The sequence below is a fragment of a genome, unplaced genomic scaffold, assembly GCF_019419815.1.
Source record: "Pyrus x bretschneideri cultivar Hongxiangsu unplaced genomic scaffold, Pyrus_bretschneideri_v1 Contig2, whole genome shotgun sequence".
NCBI lineage: Eukaryota > Viridiplantae > Streptophyta > Magnoliopsida > Rosales > Rosaceae > Pyrus > Pyrus x bretschneideri.
This window is the reverse complement of record NW_025999501.1, coordinates 8,024,573-8,048,340: the sequence shown is the minus strand read 5'-3', so window position 1 is coordinate 8,048,340 and position 23,768 is coordinate 8,024,573. Positions and strand designations below refer to the sequence as shown.

The window sequence follows — 23,768 nt, the reverse complement described above, 5'->3', positions numbered from 1 at the left end:
AGAGATGCAATAATACCAATAAGTCTCAACCTTTTTTTTTTTTTTTTTGCTTTCATTTACACTACCAATTTATTTATTCAAAATTGCTTATGGGTTTTGATAAAAAATAATAATAATAATAATAATAATTTCTTATGGGTGCATTTTGGATTATAAAAAAAAGGGATTTTATTTTTATAAAATGAGTACATTTATATAATAAAATTTGGCTACATTTTATATATAAAAAATTGGTACATTTACATAAAAACATGGGTACATTTTTATAGAAAACAATGGGTCCATTTCATATTAAAAATAAAGAGATTTTACATTAAAAAATGGGTACATTTTACATAAAAAATGGTACTTACAAAAAAAATAGGGATACATTTTACATATAACAAAGTGATACATTTGTTAAAAAAAAGGGTACGTTATAAATAAATTATGGGTACAAATAAAAGGTTAAAAAAATTATGAGTACAAATAAAAAGTTTAAAAAATAAGGGACAAAAAGAAATTAATATATGGGTACAAATTAAAATTTAAAACAAAATTGGTACAACTTAAAAAATGATTGCATATTAAAAATGGGTACAAACTAGAAATAGAAATGTATGATAAAAAGTTTAGCCATAAATATAATATATCAAATGTAACGTTTCTAACACTAAATGAATATATTTAAAAATAAAACTTAATTATCTTGACATGTAAATATTTTGTTTTTGAATAATTAATGGCGTTATGAAAACTGAAGGACCTTGATCAAAATTTGAAAAAGAATAAGGTTTTAGTCAATGGAGTAGAAAAATAAGGATAGGAACCTAATTTTTCCTTATCTTAAAATATCACCTTGTTTTAAGACCTTTTTTTAGACAATCCAAAATAATTCGATAATCTTCCAAGATTCTTTTGTTTTACTAAAGACTTGAATTTTAAGAATGCAAAATTCTTGATCATGATCAACATCCAATTAGGAAGAGCTTGCTTGAGTCGCTCTTGAGTCAGCCATAACGAGTACACAAAGTAGTCGTAGCTCCATCAACATTTACTTGAGGGATCCGAGGAAGGCTATTAACAATATTACTTTTGGTGTGGCGCGGGCTTCATTCTGTTAGATATTATATGCGTGAGGTAGTTAAGATTGTTTAGGATATGTGAGTAGAGATTATGACAAGTGTCAAGATCTTGTGAGTCTTGTAATAGCTTAGTACCTAAGCAATGTAACTAGATATATACTGAAGGAAAATTTGTGAAAAACATGTTCATTTAAGCAACATCAATAGCATGCAATTAACAATTAAAGGCGGAATCATGCTTGTATGCACTTAAAACAAAACATTTACCCATGAAATTCAAAGCCTAGTAGATAGGTGAATCAAGACTCAACTCAAAAATAAAGTGAGTTGAGAAATCAATACCTTTGTAGATTCCTCTTTGCATAAGCAAAGGCTAATCACCCAAAGAGAGGGTCTTCATTCCTTGCATCTTGGATCCATGGATTTGGATGGATGAAAAGGTTTCTCCAAGTTCCCAAAATTGAGAACCTCTAAGTCTCCACACCAAGGTATATTGAAGAAGAAATGAGTGACCTAGAGGAAGTAAGATTGCTAGATTTTCCCCTCTAGATTGGCCAAAATTTTAGAGAGAAAGGAGAGCTTGTGTTCTCATCCTTTCCCCCAAAAATAACCCTTAGTAAATTTTAGGCTATAAAGTCCTTTATATAGTCCCTTCAAATAAGTGACCTAATGGACCAAAAGCCCTATTCTTTTACACATGGCTAGCCTATAGGTTTATTGGGCTTTCAAGCCCTTTGTTTTATTCAAGTTGTCATACAACTTGAGTTAATGGGCTTGACATTCAAATCCCATTGGGCCTTGCGGCCCAAAACTAACCCGAGGTTTTTAACGAACTTATTCGTTTGATTAATTAACATATTAATTAATCCTTGCCATAAATAATTAAACCATTTAATTATTCTTACTCATCTCCGTTGAATCTTCAAACTCTACCTTACACGGTGTACGATCCATTAGGTTCCTTTTAGCGAGGCAGTGGGCGATTCAAACTCTTTCAAATGGATTGTGAATTGAAACTTACTTTCAATTCTCCCGTTAGTGATAATACACTTTTAGGGCTTCCACAAACCATAAGTGACACCTAGCAGCATATCATGGTTACCCAAGCTAATCAGAAGAGGTGGAGAACCTATTCAGTTTAGGATTACAAATGCAATACGGTCTTTCTCTAATACAATACTCTTGACCACATTGTTTGGTTTGATAGTTTATTCATGTCTACTATCCAATGTGAATCTTGTGCTTATATGATTACCTTGAATGTGATCTGAAACGCATTCCAACATTTCATTCATACTCTGGCCAGAGATTCCAAATCATATCATAGAGTATTCTCCCTCAAACAGTTTGAAGGTTAGAGATCCCTTGTTGCGCATTCACTTGCCTCCATGGCTAAGTGGCTTAACCCCAACGATGCCGTGGACACCCTGATAGAGTGACGTTGACATAATCAAAGATTAAGGACCTAACCACAAGACAACTGTGATGCCTCAGGTCAAAAGACTAATTTGCATTATCCCAACCATGAGTTCTCATGTGACATGAATATGAGAACTCTTCGTTGATCGTGTTCAGTGAACTCATTCTCTATTGAGCACCTACGTACTTGTCTTGATGTCACACACACCAATGACTCGAGACTAGTCACTCTCCCTGAGAGAAGACATAGCACGTACTGATCTTAACGGACTGTTAATGCCCAATTGACAATCCTATGATCAGGAACGTTTAGGATGTGTCAACGAAAGAATGGTCTCATGAATCTAACTTCTTTAGATCGCATTCTTCCAATCACATATTCCTTGGACTTATCGTTTAAGCATATAACATTTATATTAGACGGCTCAAACAATAATCTTTGCCCTTTACATTTAAACTACATTAGTTTGAAATGAACTACATTAGTTTGAAATGTCCGTAAAGTATCATCATATGATTGGTTTTAGGGCACATTTCCAACAATCTCCCACTTGCACTAGAGCCAATCAGCTTAGTCATCATTGATGATACCTCTTCTATAATTCATTTCATAAATGGCTGAGTAGTAGGCCTAAACAATGGATATCTATATGTTATCCATAGAAGCAACCTTGAGAATAACGACGTCACCATTATACATGATTCTCAATCATGTGGTTCAGTCTCTCATTTGAGTTCGGACCTTGATGAGACCTTGATTCCCTGGCTTGAGCTATCGCCCCATTAGTGTCATACACTTTCTGGTTGGAACCGAATGGAGAGTTCGTGAATGAACTTTCCCATCCAAACAACAATGTTGTAAGCTTCTATATGGCAATATATTTTGCATACATGATGGAACACATTAAAGTCATTTACTTTTAACGTTTCCACCCAAATATCTCTTTAGTCATAATAAAGAGATATCTCATTATCACTTCATTCATAATGAAGAGATATTCTATGATGGATTAGATTCATAATCTAATACATTTACGCTTCCATTACGTTACTCTAATTCTTCCTCATTCTTGAGGAATCCATCCTTAGTATTTCTTAAATACCTAAGGATTCACTTGACAGTTGCCATGGTTCTGATCCTGGGCTTGCACTGATATCATCTTGTACCGTTCTAGGTACGACTTATATCAATATTTTCATACAATATGAAATACATAAATCACCTTTTTGCGTATGCATAAAGGATTCTATTTACGCATTATTTCTTTGGGAGTCAAAGGGTACATTCCCTTTGAGAAGAACAACTTCCTAGTCTCACTAGAATTGTCATTCTAATTGAAGTTTATCATCATATGAGAAACTTCCTAGCATCTCTTGTCTATTTTAGGGATTGATATAATCCAATTATATCTTGAAATCTATCATTATAGATTTCCATCCCATGTATATAGACTATGTCTCCCATATACATTCTATCATTATAGAATGTTTAAAGTCATAACTTTAACGATGAAGAATTCCTTTTATTTTCAAAATTAATATATATCATGTATATATATTCTAATTTAGGAATATGATCAACTCCCACTAATCTTTTGTAAACCTAGTAAACAAAAGATTCATTTACATCTTTATGAGAAATCAAACAATTGATCTTTTCTCATAAGACGCTTATGGTTCCCACTAGCTTGCTAAGATCCATGATGGATGGATCTCTACAACTAACATGTCTTAGAAGTATATATCATATATATATATGGGTAATTGATAATGTCCAACGAACTAAATCTTATTTATGTTCATTCTTCTCCTAATGGAGAAATTCATTATCTTATGATGCTACTTTCCTTGATATTTTTCAAGGAAATTAATCTAAAGTGTTACCTTTTCCTTGGATCAAATCTAAGGAGGTAAATACTTTAGACGTCTTACTCATCTACTTACATTTCTTGAATTCTTTGAAACCTTTTGCAAAGTATTCGGACTTATGTTTATTCAAAATAAACTATAGTCCAACCGAGAGTGATCTTCGGTGAATGTCATACAACATGAGTAGTATTATGTTGTGGACAAGTGCCACTAACATCTAAGTGAATTAACCTCAACAACTTTGTGATTCTTTCTTCTTTCCAAAAGAATAAAGATTCGAACATTTCGCCTTTATGCAATTTTTAACAAGAAGGTCTTGGATCCGGATCTAACGATCCAAAGCATCCATCTATGACCAACTCGTAACTTATGTTTTAGAGGTATCACAACTCAGTTGGGATTAGTCACTACCTTACAACCTTTTGGGTTTTAAGCATCATCGTATTCTAAACAGTTAAACTACCACATCATCTCTACTATAAAGACAACCAATTAAATTACAATAATCTAATTTATTGATTAATAAAGAACAATGTTTTTGTCAAACAAAACATTTATCCATCTCTACTATAGTGACGGATTTAAGTTCCTTAAAATTGGAATGTAAAGACAATCTTTAGTATTTTCCAATTTCTTTGGTAGTTCATATGAGGAAGTAAGTACAATCCGCTTTCGCAGAGATCTATATTTTATTCACTTTCCGAATGTGAAGTACTTTCTCTTCTCTCATTTAATCTTCTACTTCTTATTAGCACACTTTTACAACAATTGTAAAACATAGTTACTAATACGGAATCAAGCATTCAAGTAGAAGAACCAACTGTTTTGAACTATTTCAAGAACATATTACAACACCTTCGAAAGGTGTGTTCTTGACACTTGCAAGACATTTCTTGCAAATACCCCTTCCAATGTCCATCCTTTCATAAAGAAAGTTTGTTCCCTTGGAGTTATTTTGCCTTCTTCATTTGACTTCCCTTTTGATTACAATAGTCATGGTCCCTAAACTCCCACTATCTCTCTTGAAACTTATTTCAAATGTGTTATACACATCAAACGATTTGGAGAGCGTGCAGTTATTGTTCACTATATAGTTTACAATAAACTTAGTGAACCATTAGGATAGGGACACAAAGGTGAAGTCCTTGCCTAGTTTCCATCTCGTTAAGTGGTTTAACACTTCAACACTCAATGATTCAAAATCATCATAAGTCCATATAAATGGACTATTTTTGTCAACCAACCATTATGTTCTAAACATAATAACAAACTTTCAAGAGTTGTTCAAGGCAACTCTCATTTCTTCATACAACAATTTGTAAGTGAAGAATCATGGCACATAAAATGTCCATGCCCTTGTGCTTACTTCTCAAGTTCCTTGTTCGTGTAACAAAGAGACAAGCACTAAAGTTTGTGTTGATTAAGGGTTGTTCAAAACAACTCTTATTTCTTCATACAACAATTTGTATTTGAAGAATTATGACATTAAAAGTGTTGTCCTTCTCATGTTAGACTTATCTAACATATTCTTCCAATGATACATCATCAATAGGAAGATTGTGAGGATGAGACTACTTAGTTACATCTACAAGCCATTAAAGACAATCTATGGGATTGTAGAACTAAGTCCGGAAATTAAAGCGTTTGGTTTTTCTTTGTCAAGTTTTGGATAGCGTTTGCAAATATATTGGTAAACAAATACATAACGAATATAAATTGATTGATTTTAAGCCATTTGATTCGGGTCTTTAAATCAAATAGCACCACCCACTATTTTTGGCAAATTCCATATCCCTCATCAGAATTCGAGAGTTTTATTGAACTCTTAGCGGGGTATGGGAGACTCACCATTACCAAGCCCACCTCACGATGATACGATGTTGGTTAGCAAAAATAATGATGAGAGAATAACGCTTTACTCATTTACAACGTTTGTAATTACCCATCTTGTTTGGCCTCTAGAGAATGTTGCCTCACGATGATACGATGTTGGCACTATTGCACTTAGTTAAGTTATTCCCACCATGCTTAGTTTATGAAGGGGTTCAAGAATAGCCTCACAATGATATGATATTGGCCATCCTCGTTGCCTACACTCACCTCATCATATGCGTATAGACTCCTCCTGAGTGTAAGCATGCACTTTGTACTCCCCCATGATAGGGTGAAGCCGGTGTACAAGTCACAAACGATTGGAGCCTACCACGGTGGAAGGCCACGAAGAGATATTCAAAGCATCTCTCGCTTATCAACTTAATATTGGTTTGTTGAGGGTTTTAGGTCTCATCACATATAAACATACATTTTAATCCAATTAAAACATTTTGGTCCTATTACAACTATTGGTCCATTTGATTGATTTAGTTGTATATAATACTCCCACTAAGCTTTTAAAACGGTTTTTAAAGCAAGAGTATATGATACTACTAACATAAGGTTTGCATTCATTGATGGACTATATAGTTGCCTTAGGGCCTTAGGATGACTATGAACCTTTGATTCGATTCAAACACGAGCCTAGTGTTGAATCTCGGTCTAGGGATGGTGATTGATTTTAGTTACGCGTTTAATCACATTAAGGCGTGTTGTCTTATTGGGCGTTGGACCCAACTACTCCAATTTCATGCATATCGAATAAAACAAGAAAGGAGTACTTCAAAGTAAATAAGAGCTTATGCTCTTTTACAACAATTGATCAAATCAAATTACTTTAAAGTAAAGAAGAGCTTATGCTCTTTTACAACAATTGATCATATCAAATTACAACCAAAATTTAATCTACACATTCCCATGGTTCAAACAAATTTGAAACGGCCTTTCACATAACTCAATTATCGTAGGCTAAGGTTCATAATCACCCTTTCTTTAATTAATTAACGCTTTAACTAATTAAACTTGAATGCAACATTTTCATTTGGTTTTTGTATCCATAGAATTGATTTAAATGGAGCTAAATGAAATGAAAATCCAATTCTCATTTAAAGAGACAAAACAATTTTGTTCTCTACCTAATTTGGGCCAAAATGCTATGACCTCAACTTGTTTGGGCCATAGTGCAATTAACCTCAACTTTTGGGCTATTTTGCAAAAACTTAAACTTTTGGGGTCACTTTGTAAAAACACAAAAGTCCACTACTTCATGTAATTACAACTAGAACCCAAAATTTTCCACAAAAAATAAAACTTCATTAAATGAGCAAAACAATTTGTCCTTTTAGTGATTTTGGACCTTTACGTAAAAACGTAAACTTTTGGGTCAAAATGCAAATACACAAAAGTATCAAAACTTTATATAATTGCATAAAAGCCCCACAAGGACCCTAATTGAGTAGGGTGGCTGATTTTGAAGGAAAGTAATAAAAAAAATTTCAAAGTTTTTGTAAGTGGGGTGTGTGTAATGGAATAAATCATTACACACCAACCCACTAAAATTTCTTTAATTTTTCAAAATAAATATCTAATATATTTAAACATAAGAAATATTTCAAAACAAAAACTTTATGAAATAAATCAAAACTTTGAATCAAAACACCAAACCTTTTGTTCTTGCCAAGAACATATCAAGAACAATGAAGAACATTCATGAAAACCCATAAGAGCTCCATGAACATTCTTCACCCAAAAACATACCAAAACCACTCAAACTTAAGGGAAATAACATACAACCATACTAGGGTACATAGGGGTTCCAAAAGTTAATTTAAAACAATTTTAACAAGTCAAACAAGAACCCAAAATTCCACCCTTTGGATTTGGCCGAATTTCCCAAAAAACATGGCACCAAATTTTAGCTCCAAAATTCATGCTCATATGAACTACATCTACAACATTTGAGATGGCAAATTTTCTAACAAAATTTACATTCAAAGAAGCAAGAATAAAGCTCGTAACAATTACAACATTCAAATCACAAACTATGAACTACAAAACCCAAAAGGATTCACCAACTACTAGACTTAGGCTCTTGATACCACTTGAAGGAAAATTTGTGAAAAACATGTTCATTTAAGCAACATCAATAGCATGCAATTAACAATTAAAGGCGGAATCATGCTTGTATGCACTTAAAACAAAACATTTACCCATGAAATTCAAAGCCTAGTAGATAGGTGAATCAAGACTCAACTCAAAAATAAAGTGAGTTGAGAAATCAATACCTTTGTAGATTCCTCTTTGCATAAGCAAAGGCTAATCACCCAAAGAGAGGGTCTTCATTCCTTGCATCTTGGATCCATGGATTTGGATGGATGAAAAGGTTTCTCCAAGTTCCCAAAATTGAGAACCTCTAAGTCTCCACACCAAGGTATATTGAAGAAGAAATGAGTGACCTAGAGGAAGTAAGATTGCTAGATTTTCCCCTCTAGATTGGCCAAAATTTTAGAGAGAAAGGAGAGCTTGTGTTCTCATCCTTTCCCCCAAAAATAACCCTTAGTAAATTTTAGGCTATAAAGTCCTTTATATAGTCCCTTCAAATAAGTGACCTAATGGACCAAAAGCCCTATTCTTTTACACATGGCTAGCCTATAGGTTTATTGGGCTTTCAAGCCCTTTGTTTTATTCAAGTTGTCATACAACTTGAGTTAATGGGCTTGACATTCAAATCCCATTGGGCCTTGCGGCCCAAAACTAACCCGAGGTTTTTAACGAACTTATTCGTTTGATTAATTAACATATTAATTAATCCTTGCCATAAATAATTAAACCATTTAATTATTCTTACTCATCTCCGTTGAATCTTCAAACTCTACCTTACACGGTGTACGATCCATTAGGTTCCTTTTAGCGAGGCAGTGGGCGATTCAAACTCTTTCAAATGGATTGTGAATTGAAACTTACTTTCAATTCTCCCGTTAGTGATAATACACTTTTAGGGCTTCCACAAACCATAAGTGACACCTAGCAGCATATCATGGTTACCCAAGCTAATCAGAAGAGGTGGAGAACCTATTCAGTTTAGGATTACAAATGCAATACGGTCTTTCTCTAATACAATACTCTTGACCACATTGTTTGGTTTGATAGTTTATTCATGTCTACTATCCAATGTGAATCTTGTGCTTATATGATTACCTTGAATGTGATCTGAAACGCATTCCAACATTTCATTCATACTCTGGCCAGAGATTCCAAATCATATCATAGAGTATTCTCCCTCAAACAGTTTGAAGGTTAGAGATCCCTTGTTGCGCATTCACTTGCCTCCATGGCTAAGTGGCTTAACCCCAACGATGCCGTGGACACCCTGATAGAGTGACGTTGACATAATCAAAGATTAAGGACCTAACCACAAGACAACTGTGATGCCTCAGGTCAAAAGACTAATTTGCATTATCCCAACCATGAGTTCTCATGTGACATGAATATGAGAACTCTTCGTTGATCGTGTTCAGTGAACTCATTCTCTATTGAGCACCTACGTACTTGTCTTGATGTCACACACACCAATGACTCGAGACTAGTCACTCTCCCTGAGAGAAGACATAGCACGTACTGATCTTAACGGACTGTTAATGCCCAATTGACAATCCTATGATCAGGAACGTTTAGGATGTGTCAACGAAAGAATGGTCTCATGAATCTAACTTCTTTAGATCGCATTCTTCCAATCACATATTCCTTGGACTTATCGTTTAAGCATATAACATTTATATTAGACGGCTCAAACAATAATCTTTGCCCTTTACATTTAAACTACATTAGTTTGAAATGAACTACATTAGTTTGAAATGTCCGTAAAGTATCATCATATGATTGGTTTTAGGGCACATTTCCAACATATACAACATATAACTGTAAAGCAGAATAACAATTCATTCAATACCAAAGAATATACTTTCTCTCTGTGTAAGTTTTTTGCACTTCTTTCTGTTTACATGGTATCTTTCGCCTGAAAAGCTTCGTGCTTGAAAGTTTTTTTTTTTTTTTATCTTGGTTCTTTTGCTTCCGCTCATCTATCTCCATTGATGGTCGTTGCTCTTCTTCTTGGGATCTTGATCGTTCTCTGCTTGCTCGATTGGGTGCATTCTCTTTTCTGCACACCAATTGTTTGTCACAAGTTCTCAGAGAAATTTTCATCTGTGTTTTCTCCTGTTTTACTACAATGGTGACTTCTGATCAGCTGAAGATTCTTCAGTCTCCTATAACATCTCTTATATTAACAATTTCATCTTCTGTGACTGTTAAACTTGATGATTCCAATTATCTCACTTGGAATTTTCAGATCGAATTGCTCCTTGAAGGCCATGGTCTCATGGGTTTTGTGGATGGGTCGCATCCTTGTCCCGCTCGTTCTGTTGTGACTAATTCTGCGGATTCCTCTATTTCTGCTAACACTGATGAGTTCAAGATTTGGAAAATGCATGATCGGGCGCTGATGTAATTGATTACAGCGACCTTATCTCCTTCTGCTATTTCGTGTGCAATTAGCAGTGTTAGTGCTTATGACTTGTGGATTCGTCTCAAGGAACAGTTTTCGATTGTTACTCGGGCCACGATTTTTCAGATGAAGTCAGAATTGCAAAACATTAAGAAAGGCACTGATTCAATATCAATGTATTTGCAAAGGATTAAAGAAGTTCGTGATCATCTTGCTGTTGCTGGGGTTCACTTCGATGATGATGATATTGTCATCTTAACATTGAATGGTCTCTGCTCTGAGTATAATACCTTGCGATCAATTATTAGGGGTCGAGAGAATGTTATTTCCATGAAAGATCTTAGATCTCAGTTACTTGCTGAGGAAGCAATGGTCAAAAATGTTCCGATTACCCCTTTCTTGTCTACAATGGTTGTCAGAAATAATAGACTGACTCAAAATCTTATGGTGACTCTTCCAAGGCTGAAACCTCCCCAAATGGTCATTCATACGGAGGCTCCTCTGGGTTCCGATCAAACTACAACAAGAACAAAAACAAAGGGAAATTTCAATATGTTTCTCAGAATCGGTTTGGGAACTTTAAGCCTAACTATGGAAATTATACTGTGAATCACGCTCCTGGTATTCTTGGTACATCTCCACCAAGGCAACAGAGTTTTTCTGGTATATCTTGTCAGATATGTGGGAAGTTTGGACATTTGGCTCCTAATTGCCGATTCTGAAACTTTGAAAATGCAATTTCTAAGGGGTGTCAAATCTGTAGGAAAAAGAATCACAGTGCTAAATATTGTCATTTTAGGAATTCCAATGTGTCATCTTCAACTCCTACAACTATGCATGTTACAAATACTCAGTCAAGTGAACCAAGTGCTTCTCCTCAACAGTTCTGGCTCAATATTCAGGAGCATCTTCACACATGACTCCTGATATGAGTAATCTGTCCTTGGCTTCTCCATATCCCACTAATGAAACGATTCAGACTATAAGTGGTGCAGGTTTGTCAATATCTCATATTGGTTCTTCCACACTACACACTCCATTAAAACCCTTGCAGCTTAATTCGGTTCTATATGTTCTTAGATTGTCTCAAAACCTATTATCTGTACATAGATTATGTCTGGACAATAACTGTTGGTTGATATATGATGCCTTTTGCTTTTGGATCTAGGACAAGACCACATGGAGGATTCTCTTTCAAGGACATTGCAGTAATGGATTGTACCTCATTCCACTTCTGGCTAGGAGTAATGTTGTCACTACAAAGTCTCATGTTGCGTATCTTGGACATCAAGTATCTTCTAATCTCTGGCATAATAGATTAGGTCATCCCTCCAATTCAGTGGTCTCTATCATGTTAAAGAAATGTAATCTGTCTATATTACCTGATTCATTGTCTGTGCTATGTCATACATGTCTGGAAGGTAAGTTTTGCAAACTGCCCTTTGTTAATTCTATGTCTAAGTCAATTCATCCATTTCGTGTAGTTCATAGTGATGTATGGGGTCCATCTCCTTGTAATTCTGTAGATGGTTTTAGGTATTATGTGACATTCATTAATGAATGCACAAGACACTGTTGGCTGTTTCCCATTATCAATAAAAGTGATGTTTTCTCCACCTTTGTTGGCTTTTATAACTATGTTTCAAATCATTTTGCCACTTCAATTAAAACCTTACAGAGTGATGGTGGGGGTGAATACCTTAGTACATCTTTTCAACAATTTTTGTTGACTAAATGAGTGAAACATCAATTGTCCTGCCTTTATACCCCTGAGAAAAATGGTTTAGCCGAGAGAAAACATAGGCATATCATTGAAACAGCTATTACCTTGTTACAAACAGCTGCCTTACCTCCAATTTTTTGGTCCTTTGCATGCCAAACTGCTGTGTACCTTATCAATAGAATGCCATCACCTACACTTCACAATAAGTCCCCATTTGAGCTATTGTTTAATGTTGTTCCCGATATTCATCATCTCAGGATTTTTGGGTGTTCAGTCTTTCCATTGTTAAAACCATACAACGGTACCAAGTTACAACCCAAAAATACCAAATGTATTTTCTTAGGCTATGCTTCAAAATACAAGGGGTTCATTTATTATGACTTTCTCCATGCAAAATTTTACATTTCCAAACATGTGATATTTGATGAGTCTGAGTTTCCATATTCCAGCTTATCTTTAAACAGTCATGTCCCCACCAATCCTACTTCTAAACCTGTCTGTATCTCCTCATCTCCATCTATATCCATTAATAGGGAGAATCATTTAGTTACACTTTCATTCCCTAACACCACTATTATGCCTGATACTATGTCATCCAGCTCATATCATCACAGTGGTTCCCACAATGCTTCCTTACAATCCATTACTGGATCAACAGATCAACAATTCCCTGTGGCTCCTGAGATTCCATCTGGATCATCCGATGGTGAATCTGCTTCTGAGAATAATCGTGAGTATGGTATTGCAGTTCAGCATGAGTTTTAAACTGATCATTTGCAGGTTATCCTTCCCATTCCTCCTGTGAATACTCACTCTATGCAAACATGAGCTAAAAATGGTATTTCAAAGAAGAAAGCCTATCTTTCAGTTGTACAAGATGATTTCTCAATGGATATGTCTCAGATTGAACCTGCAACATATAAGTCAGCTCTCAAGTCTCATTTGTGGTTGTCTACTATGAAAGAAGAGTTGCAAGCTCTTAAAATTCAAAATACTTGGTCTTTGGTTCCCTTGCTTCAAAATAAGAACTTGGTAGGCTGCTAATGGGTGTTTAAAATCAAGAAACATGCTGATGGATCTATTTCCATATATAAGGCACGGCTTGTTACCAAAGGGTTCAATCAAGAAGAAGACATTGATTATGGGGAAACCTTTAGCCCTGTTGTCAAACCTACCACAGTGAGGTTGGTTCTAGATTTGGCAGCCCATTTTGGTTGGTCTCTGCATCAACTTGACGTGAAGAATGCATTTCTTCATGGCATTCTTCAAGAGGAAGTTTATATGTCACAACCACCAGGCTTTAGTGATCCCAATCAACCCACACATGTTTGTTGATTACATAAGTCCTTATATGGCTTAAAACAAGCTCCAAGGGCTTGGAATGAGAAATTTACATCGTTTCTTCCTTCTCTGGGGTTCCTTTCCACATATTCAGACCCTTCATTGTTTGTTAAGCATGCTGGACAGTTTGTGATTATTCTTCTACTGTATGTGGATGACATTATAATTATTGGCAGTGATTCAAAGGCTATTACTGCAGTAATTACAACTTTGACTAAGGCGTTTGATATTAAAGATTTGGGTCCACTTCATTATTTTCTTGGGATTTAGATTACTCAGACTTCTAGTGGCTTGTTTCTTTGTCAATCCAAATATGTTTCAGACTTGCTGGTCAAGGCAGATATGGTTCATTCCAAACCTTGTTCCACACCTTGTTTACCATATAATAGGTTACTCAAGGATGATGGTCACCCTTTCAATAATCCTTCTTTATATAGAAGTATTATAGGTGTTCTTTAGTACCTTACTTTCACTAAACCTGATATAGCTTTCTCAGTTCATCAGGTGTGTCAGTTCATGCACTGTACTATGGATTCTCATTATGCTGCTGTGAAACGCATTCTCAGATATTTGAAAAGTACTGCGGAGCTTGGAATTCAGTTCACACAAAGGGCATTAGATTTACATGCATTTAGTGATGCTGACTGGGTTGGAGATACTTTCACTAAACCTGATATAGCTTTCTCAGTTCATCAGGTGTGTCAGTTCATGCACTGTACTATGGATTCTCATTATGCTGCTGTGAAACGCATTCTCAGATATTTGAAAAGTACTGCGGAGCTTGGAATTCAGTTCACACAAGGGGCATTAGATTTACATGCATTTAATGATGCTGACTGGGTTGGAGATCCCAATGACAGGAGATCCACAACTGGTTTATTGGTGTATTTAGGGCCTAATCCTATTTCTTGGTCTTCGAAGAAACAAAATACAGTCTCTCGGTCCTCAACCGAAGCTGAATATAGGGCACTTTCCAGCACTACTTCTGAAATTGACTGGATCAAACAGCTTCTTCATTTTATGAAGATTGATGTTCCATGTCTGACTACATTTTTTTGTGATAATATGTCCGCAATAGCTCTTGCTTATTATCCAGTTATGCATCAGCGGACGAAACATATTGAGATTGATGTCCACTTTATGCATGAGAGGGTTGCTAAAAGGCTTCTGCAAGTGCATTTTGTTTCTTCGAATGAAAAGTTTGCTGATGTTCCATCAAAGGGTTTGTCTACTCCCTTATTTCAAACGCACTGTTACAATCTCAGACTTGGCAAGCCTCACATGAGATTGAGGGAGGATGTTAGATATTATATGCATGAGGTAGTTAAGATTGTTTAGGATATGTGAGTAGAGATTATGACAAATGTCAAGATCTTGTGAGTCTTGTAATAGCTTAGTACCTAAGCAATGTAACTAGATATATACAACATATAACTGTAAAGCAGAATAACAATTCATTCAATACAAAAGAATATACTTTCTCTCTGTGTAAGTTTTCTACACGTCTTTCTGTTTACACATTCCAGTGGCGGAGTGAGGCCTGGGTCTCTTCTGCATTTTCTTTATTTTGTATATGCTTTTGCTTGTCTTTGTTAAATTTAGCTTCAGTTTGTGTGTTGTTGGTTGAGTACTCTAGAGTTGATTCACCATTCTGTATGTATAGGGTGTTGTGTTACTTAAAGAATTTATCTTGAAAAAAAAAAAAATTTCAGTCAGTTTTGAGCCATGATCATTAATGTTCTTTTTTTGTAGCAAAACTTGTAACAAATTTGGTGCTTATGATATAATTATCTTAATATTTTGTATCTATATTCCTCTTCTTTGATTAAAATTTTCCATTCTTGTACAAATTTTTTTTTGTGTCCCCCCATTTTTCGTTTAATTAAGAGTAGTGCTATTCACATGTCCCTTTTTACTTCCAACACATCCTTGTTAATTTTGGTCCATTTATTTTCTTCAATTCATTCGAACCGATAGTCGAAAATTGAAAGGGGTGTGGAGAGGTAAAAATGAGTATTGGATAGCACCACCCCTTAATTAATTAACATGTTATTGGTTGATGTGATCAGTTAAATCTTTACTTACAATTGATACCTAGATTATTTTTACACACAAAATTAATATGTTTGCTAATAATTTTTAATACAAGTAGATCATACTATTATACGTGAGCTTTATACTTCTATTAAAAAATATGTCAATTAGTATATCAATTCTGAGTGTCCAAATAACATGGCATCGAAAATTATTTACCAACCATGTGTGCATCGCTCCTAAGCATGGAATATTTGCATCATGCATGTGTCATGCTCCCCTAAGCAGCCACCCGAAATCCCCATTGTTGGGATTGTACAAAAAATATTACCCAAATGCTATAAAGCAGAAAAAGAAAGGAGAGTTTTAAGGTATGCCCAGTGGCCCTTTAGCTGCAAACTTACACATTACATTACAGTGCTAACTGGGCTCCACTTCCCTCCCTCACGTTTAATCCTCCTCAATAATTTCTACACGTGAGCATCCCAAGTCCCAACCAAAGGATGATCGAGACTTTCCAGCTAGATCTCAAGTGCACAAAATCTCAATGCAGCATGTAATAATTAAGCTCAAGTCAACTCCTACTTATAGTCATTTTACGAATTTGTCTTCGATAGTTCAACCTACTAATTGATTTTTTAAATGATTAATTTTCACTGTTCACTTTTAAGATTCGTAGTCTTGAACTATTGGAAAAAAAATGATATTAATCACCAACTTATTACGCCAATTGCGGTTCTTTGGTGGATTGGAAGAATTGTCTCTGACGATTTCATTATATGCGATTTGTATGTACACATATTTATAAATAAGGAAATCAGGTTGCATATGTTTAGCTTCATTTGGGATAGATAATTATGCTTATTACTGGGGATCCACAGTTCCAGATTTTGTAACATCTACCCATGCTTGTAACATATCATTTTGTCCTTATTATCTTTTTCAATGATCGTTTTGCCTTTGCGGATCTTGACATAGTCCCCTTGCTTGTATGTTTTTTTTTTTTTTCCGCTTACTTTCATTTATTATCAATAAATTTGGTGGAGGAGGGATTGGCGCAGGGGATTTCTAGGTGTAATGTTGCTCATCCCTTCAGGAAAAGGAGGTGTCTCGCATGCGACCATTGTCAAAGAGCTAATCTTGCCTCATCTTTTTTTTATTGAATAAGATAATATTTAACTAAAAAAAATTACTAACAAATGTATCGATTCTATATTTGCCTTCAGTAAACAAGGTTTAGAGTAGGGCCAGACGCAAAACAAAGACAAACACTGTTACATGAGGGTTTTTCTTCTTCTTGTTGAACTGTTACATGCGTTACTATCTCAAAAGTTGGTAGAAGGTGGGGGGACCCTAACTAATGTACTTTTCTCTATGCTAATTAATCTCCAGAGAAATCTGCATATCTCTACGGACAGTTGATTATGAACACATGAAAATTTCTGACCACAAGTGGATGTGGTCTTCATTGTGAGACTCACATATATTCACGGTCAGATTGTGTGTTTAAATAGCATTGTTTCGAAATAATATAAAGCTAAGTTTAATGTATTGAACAACACTACAATGGTGAAGTCAAAAATTATTTGGTGGGTGCGCTAACCTAAAATTATTACTACGAAATCAAATTCTCAATTTTCTTTTGTTGCTTACATAGATTTATATAATAGTAACCTAATTCAATTCTATATGATAAATTATATTTCAACAAATCTATCAGAAAAAGTTATATTTAACAATTCAAATTATGCAAACTGAAACTGTCAAAATAATTAAAATTTCAAGTATGAACTCTCAAAATCCAAAATAAACAGATAAACTCGCAGTTAGTTCAAGAACAAAAAATAAAGTAGTCAAGAACTTACTAATTGTTCAGAAAAATCAATAAACTTGCAGATTACAAAGAAGAGAGACATTTGTCTAAGTGTCTCTTTGGCAAGAGACCTTTTTTAGACTTGAAAAATGTCTAGTCTGGTCTGTATCTTTGTATCGCATTGACAAGCAGCTTTCATGAGTCATGAGTGAGTGCATTGAGCGGTGAAAGGTTACAGTCTACTAAGACTCATATATGATAGTAATGATATTGAAGATTTTAATTTAATAGTATGAATTTTTGGTGTTGGCTAAAGTGATAAGTTTTTTTTTATTATTATTTTTTTAAGTGATTAGTTGTGGGCTAGGACAATAAAACATTGTATAGTAGCCCAACTAATTAGTATGTTTAATGTTAAGGAACTCAAACCCTACCTATGCTATAGCCCACCATAACCATGTACTTGGCTCTGCTAGAAGACAAAAATTCATCTGCCATGGTGGATTCCGTGATAGATTAAAATCCACCACGGACGGTCTGCCTTCTAAGAATCTAAATGCGATAAAAGATACATATTTTTTTACCACATGCTTGTATCATAATAGAAATGAAATGCGCGTTGTTGTGAATTTGCACGATAAATAAGTAAAGCCCACTCGGAGTTTAACTAATGGAATTTTTTACAACATTAATCTAGCTACAACTTGCAGTAATGAAATTATACAATTGGATAAAGCTAATCGATAATAATAGAGCACTAGTTAAGTCCCTCTCTGTCCTTTAATTTTCCCCTTGATCAGTTCTCTTAATTACTCTAATTATAATTTGGCAAACTTATTTCATCAAGATCATCCAAAGATAAGAACACTTCGTCCAAGCACGAAAGCTCTGTCCCATCATCATCATCATCCTCTTCATCACGCTCGTAGACTCTACACAAAACGTATCCACTGTATTCCTGAAAGAAAATTATACATGTAGAAATAAGAATAACAAAAATACACTTTCTTTTGCATACGTAAGAGAACTGTCATAACTACGTAATTATTTTGTTTCTTGACGTAATATAGTACGTGAGTAGCCACGCATGCACATCATGTCATTGCATAGTAGTAGTAGTAGTGATGATGACATGCATTACTAACTGTTTTGGATTGTCCTCTTCTTTTGGATGATCTACTGGTGGTGGTGGTGGTGGTGGTGGTGGAAGAAGAAGCACAATCTGAGGCTGACGAAGGGAGACGATACTCGTGCATTATCCAATTAGTTTTGATGCCTGAATTTGGAGCTTCTCCAACGAAAAATGTCAAATATCTTTTCATCCCAACTTTCTTGGTAGGATTGGAAGATGAGCTTGAAAAGATAGGTTCTTCGATGCCTAATGTTTTCCAGTACCCATTATTCGTGACCCGATTCTGTGCCCTCCTGCTGTAGAAGTACCACTGCTTGCCCTCACTCAAAGCCTTACCTATACATATATACCGTGCAAAAACTCATTAATTAATATACGAAAAGTATTTTCTTACCAGAAAATATGACAATGTTAACTAATTATTGCTAGTCTCAGTATGTATGGGAATCAATCGGATTCTTGTGTAGACACGTACGTATATAAGTTTGCAAGAGAGTCCTGTAATATGTGCAAGCAGTATTGTACCAACTATTCATTGTCAAATATGTAGTCAAGTACATAAGTGCTTGATTTAGTTGTCCGGGAGTATTTTCAATATTTACGAAAGAAACGCATACATGCATGGTAACAAAAACAAGCATACCATTTAGTTCCCATGGATCATATGAGTAGAGATGGAGATCGGGAATGACATCGGGATGAAAAGGTAGGAGAGCTGCCTTACGTTGAAGGAAATCGACTACAAGTTCTTCGTCTGTCGGGTCAAATCGAAAACCAGGAGGGAGCTTAAACTGGTCGTCTCCCATTAGGAACGAATATCAGACAATAACAAGAACAAGGGAGAAGAAGAAGTTATATGATACAGTAGCTAAGCTGTGGATATATAATTCGTGTAAACGAAGTCTTAGCTGAAGGTGATACTTATAGCTAGCTGTATAGAAAGCAATAGATCGAGAAGAAAAGAGAAAAAGATAAAAAACAAATATAAAAGAAAAGTGAGTGAGTGAGTGAGTGACGTGACGTGAAAAAGAAGGTGGGTTTTCATCATAAACGGGGGAGTTGAGTTGATGGTTTGATTGATGATAAATATGCTTTGATATGCAAGGCGGCGGGCAACTAACCTGTACATGTAGATGCCTTGAAAATAATTTAATTGCGTTTTGAGGGACATGTATGTGAGCCACACACCCTTCACAAAAATAAAATGAGAAAAAAAAAAAAAAAACTTGATTGTAATTTGTGCCGGAAGCAGCCTGCAATATGAGGAAGTGGATGTGCCATATACACTCGTACTTCTGTTTGGACACTAACTTATTTAGAAGGATCAGTCATTCTTCTTTCAATGTGACGTAATATTCCTTTCAATGTGACGTAATATCAATTTATTATACAAACATTCTAATTGAGATAATTTATTCTCTTTATTATAATATAAATATTTTCTTTATTAAAATGAATTTGATTTGGAAAAATTAAGTCATTCATAAGAATCAAATATATTTACATTTTATTTTGAAAATATTACTTGTTACAAAACATCGATTTGTTAGACACAAATAGATGTCTCAGAGATCTCCAAATTGGATGAATGTCTTGAACGATCTTTAGATGGTGAAAGAGAATAAATAATTGTGATTATGACGTTTGAACTAGGAGTGGTTCTAAAAACCGAAAAAAAGGGGACAGAACATCAAACCGAAACCGAAAAAAAAAACCGAACCAAATTGAAAAAACCGTACTGAATTATTATATATATATTTTTTATTTTTTGTATTTTATTTTTTTAAGCACAATTCCCACCCCAATCTCCAATCCAAATTCCAACCCAATTATAAGCCCAATTATAAACCCTAACACTGTCTTTTTTTTTAACTCAGAGAGCTGCATGCCTTCCTTTCTCCTCATCTCTCCATCTTTTTTTTTTGGTCCCTCTTTCTTCTTCTTTTCTTTCTCCCTAGACCTCAGCCGCATCGTCTTCTCTCCCTCTTATTTCATTTTTTTTTCTTCCTCTTCTTTTTTTTTTTCCCTAAACCCCACATCTTCCTTCTTCTCACTCACCGACTCTATCCTTCCCGGAATTCCAAAGCTCTATTTCTACGCTTCCTACTTGATCTCTATTAACTTCGTTTGTAGCTCCTGACGCCGCCACCATAGCCTAGTCCACCAAGCTAGCCATAGCCGATTCTACCAAGCGATGCCTCGCAAATTTATTCAAAGATTTATATGTGGAATTTGAATTTAGATTTCTCAAATTCTCCTATGATTTTAGGTCTTCCTAATTGAAAATTATGCATGCGTGCTTAGATTTATGAAAAATTAAATTTCTGGGACTTGTGTTTTGGTTGATTAGATAGAGATACACTTCTTTATGAAAGATTTTCATGATATAAAAACTAGTATTCTAAAAACTTAGATGAAATCCAGATTTTGGACTTTTTCGATGATTGAATTTGAAAATTCGTTTGCTTAATGATAGGGAATGATAAGGTCAGTTTATTGAATTTGTTCTACAATCCATGTATCTGGAAACAAATTGATTTATTCTTCAACCTAAAAAAGTTGCAGAAGGAAAAATAAAAATAAAAATAACTGAACCAAACCGAAACTGAACCGGAAAAAACTGAAACACCGATGTTGAACTGAACCGAAAAATCCGAAAGGAAACCAAACCAAACAGTAATTTTGGTTTGATTTCTGGTTTCGGTCAAAAACCAAACCGAACCCATCCCTAGTTTGAACGGTAGAATAATGGCACACCATCATTGAAAAAGAAATCATCCTCACAAATAAGGAGCCAAGTATAATATTTTTGTTTGTTTATATATTCAATCATGTTGTATATTTGGAATATGATAAAATCAGAAAATTTGGAAAATATTGTGGGTCTTCATCATCCCACTTCATGCTGATATCATGCACCTCATTCTTTAATCTCATCCACGTAACTCACATGAATATGGGTTTGGTCGTGGACCAATTTGAGGTTCGATGGGCCACCTTCCTTTTGGAGTGTGCCAAAACACCAATAATTATCATTATTTGGGATTATAATCATTAAGAAGTGTGTAACTAACTAACTTCTGGCTTTTGCTTTCATTTGCATCTCTTAAAGAATACTGGTCATCAACATCTCTAGCAAAGTTAGACAACTTGAGATGATCACACACTCGCATACCCTAAACCCAATTAACAACAAGATTTGCACTCCCACTTGGGGACTTAACAACACACAACTCCCTAACCCTAAATTCACAAATCAGAGTCTTGAGACTTGAGAGTCAAGCAAAACTTTTTCTTACTTTGGGAGTGCGCGGGTGACACTAGAGTAGGGCTAGTTTCCCTTTTCAAGTTTATCGCATATATATTCTCTTAATTTCTACTATATTCCTTCTTTTTTTTTTTGCTTCATTACAAAAAACGGTTTTAGGCTATTTATATCTAACTTACTCCTACCCACCTTCACCATTGAGCTAACCCTAATGGATTCTTCCTCCACCCTCTTTTGTTTTATACATTTCCGCCTCTCTCTGTAATTTTTCAGATGCACTAAAACTATCTCATTCAAAAAAATTACTATGACTTACTGCTTAAGGGAGACTTGAAATGCTGACTGACGTTGTTCTTAGAAGATGTGTTTGGATGCTAGCCTCTAAGTTTTGAGATCATCTTATTCCATTAGCCGTTGGACTACATAATTACAAGAAATGAGTTTACACTAGAAAAACTGATGATGATGCCAATGGCAATCCCTATGCGAACTTCCAAAACCACAAATAAACAAATTGTTGAAAAAAATAAAGTATTTTAGGGATTTGATATGATATGATTTGATTTGATTAAGAATTTGATATGATATGATTTGATTTGGTGTAGATTTTCTTGTCATGTTGACAAGGGATGGTTTTTATTTTATTTATTTTCTATTATTGCTTCAGTGTATTCTTATAAATTACTTCCTTATCGAGAAGAATAAAATATTAAAGTTTTATTTGAGATTGTAGGCGATTTCCTATGGATGCGCGAAGCTAATTTTCTTCATGAACCCACATACTATGAACTTGAGGGTGAAGATTATCCACAATTGTTAGAACAAAACGAAGAAGTTAAAGTGTTATCGTTGCCATGAAGAGAAAAAAAAAAAATTGTGTTGTCCTCGCTTGGGGAAAAGAAAAAAAATCTGGCATGATATCCGTTTCCTATCATGGGGCCTTTTGTGCTTTATTTTATTTTTCTTTTTATTTACTTTGATTATGAGTTTGAGGAGGAAGAAAAAAAAGAGGAAGAGTGAAAAAAGAATTGCAGGAAAAAAAAAAAAAAAGATTTGTTGGTTGGAGCTTCCGAAAAGAGGCTTTATTTGGGCTTTTAAAAATATTAATGTTTTTTCCAATTAAACTTTTGAAAAGAGGCATTACTTCCAACATACAAAGAGTTTTCTTTATAGGGCTTTCGAAAAAAGAATTGGTTTTTTGAAAATATTAGCGTTAGTTTCAGTTGTACTTTCGAAAAGAGGTGGCAACTCCGAGAATCATGATTTGTTAGTTGGCCTTTTCAAAAAGGTGTTTGTTCTAACTAGGCTTTCAAAAAGAGGCGTTAGTTCCAAAGAATTGTGATTTGCTGAGTTTTCGTAAAGATTGACGTTAGGTTCACCGATGAAAATTTCTTGCACGTGTGACTTAAATTTGTGGTCCTGAGAAGGGGTTGTTGAACTTACAAAATTTCAAATTAGAATTTATTTCCTTATTGGTACATCGGGAGTTTGAAGGGGGTGTTGGAAAATATGAACTATTTTAGAGATTTGATATGATTTGGTCTACGTTTCCTTGTCTCGTGGACAAATTATTTTGATTTTATTTATTTCCTAGTATTGCTCGTTGTATTCATATAAATGTCTCATTATGGAGAAGAATAAAGAATTACAGTTGTATTTGAAAACTATAAAATTGTAAAGAATTCTAAATTTATCCTGAACCCTTTATTTTCGACTCCTCCAAACAAAC

The 23,768-nt window shown here is 34.7% G+C and overlaps 1 protein-coding gene across 2 annotated transcripts; it reads right to left on the bottom strand.

The window, feature by feature from the left end:
• Positions 1-18,279: 18,279 nt before the first annotated feature.
• On the bottom strand, positions 18,280-19,706 carry LOC103939454 (NAC domain-containing protein 104). 2 transcript variants are annotated; one of them, XM_009349546.3, is made up of 3 exons: positions 19,415-19,706; positions 18,776-19,107; positions 18,280-18,597 (listed from the first exon to the last, which is right to left on the bottom strand). In XM_009349546.3, the coding sequence occupies exons 1-3, from the start codon at positions 19,575-19,577 to the stop codon at positions 18,454-18,456; spliced, it is 639 nt and encodes a 212-aa protein (XP_009347821.2). In that variant the 5' UTR covers positions 19,578-19,706; the 3' UTR covers positions 18,280-18,453. The 2 variants fall into 2 exon arrangements, with proteins under 2 accessions (XP_009347821.2, XP_009347823.2); XM_009349548.2 differs by having other exon boundaries at positions 18,785-19,107; positions 19,415-19,702.
• Positions 19,707-23,768: the final 4,062 nt, after the last annotated feature.

Excerpts from the sequence above, each read along its gene's own strand:
- LOC103939454 (XM_009349546.3), bottom strand. The coding sequence starts at position 19,577 with ATGGGAGACGACCAGTTTAAGCTCCCTCCTGGTTTTCGATTTGACCCG. Across the intron at positions 19,108-19,414 it reads TGATCCATGGGAACTAAATG|GTAAGGCTTTGAGTGAGGGC; the intron begins GTATGCTTGTTT and ends ATATATGTATAG. Across the intron at positions 18,598-18,775 it reads AATCCAAAACAGTTAGTAAT|GAATACAGTGGATACGTTTT; the intron begins GCATGTCATCAT and ends ATTTTCTTTCAG.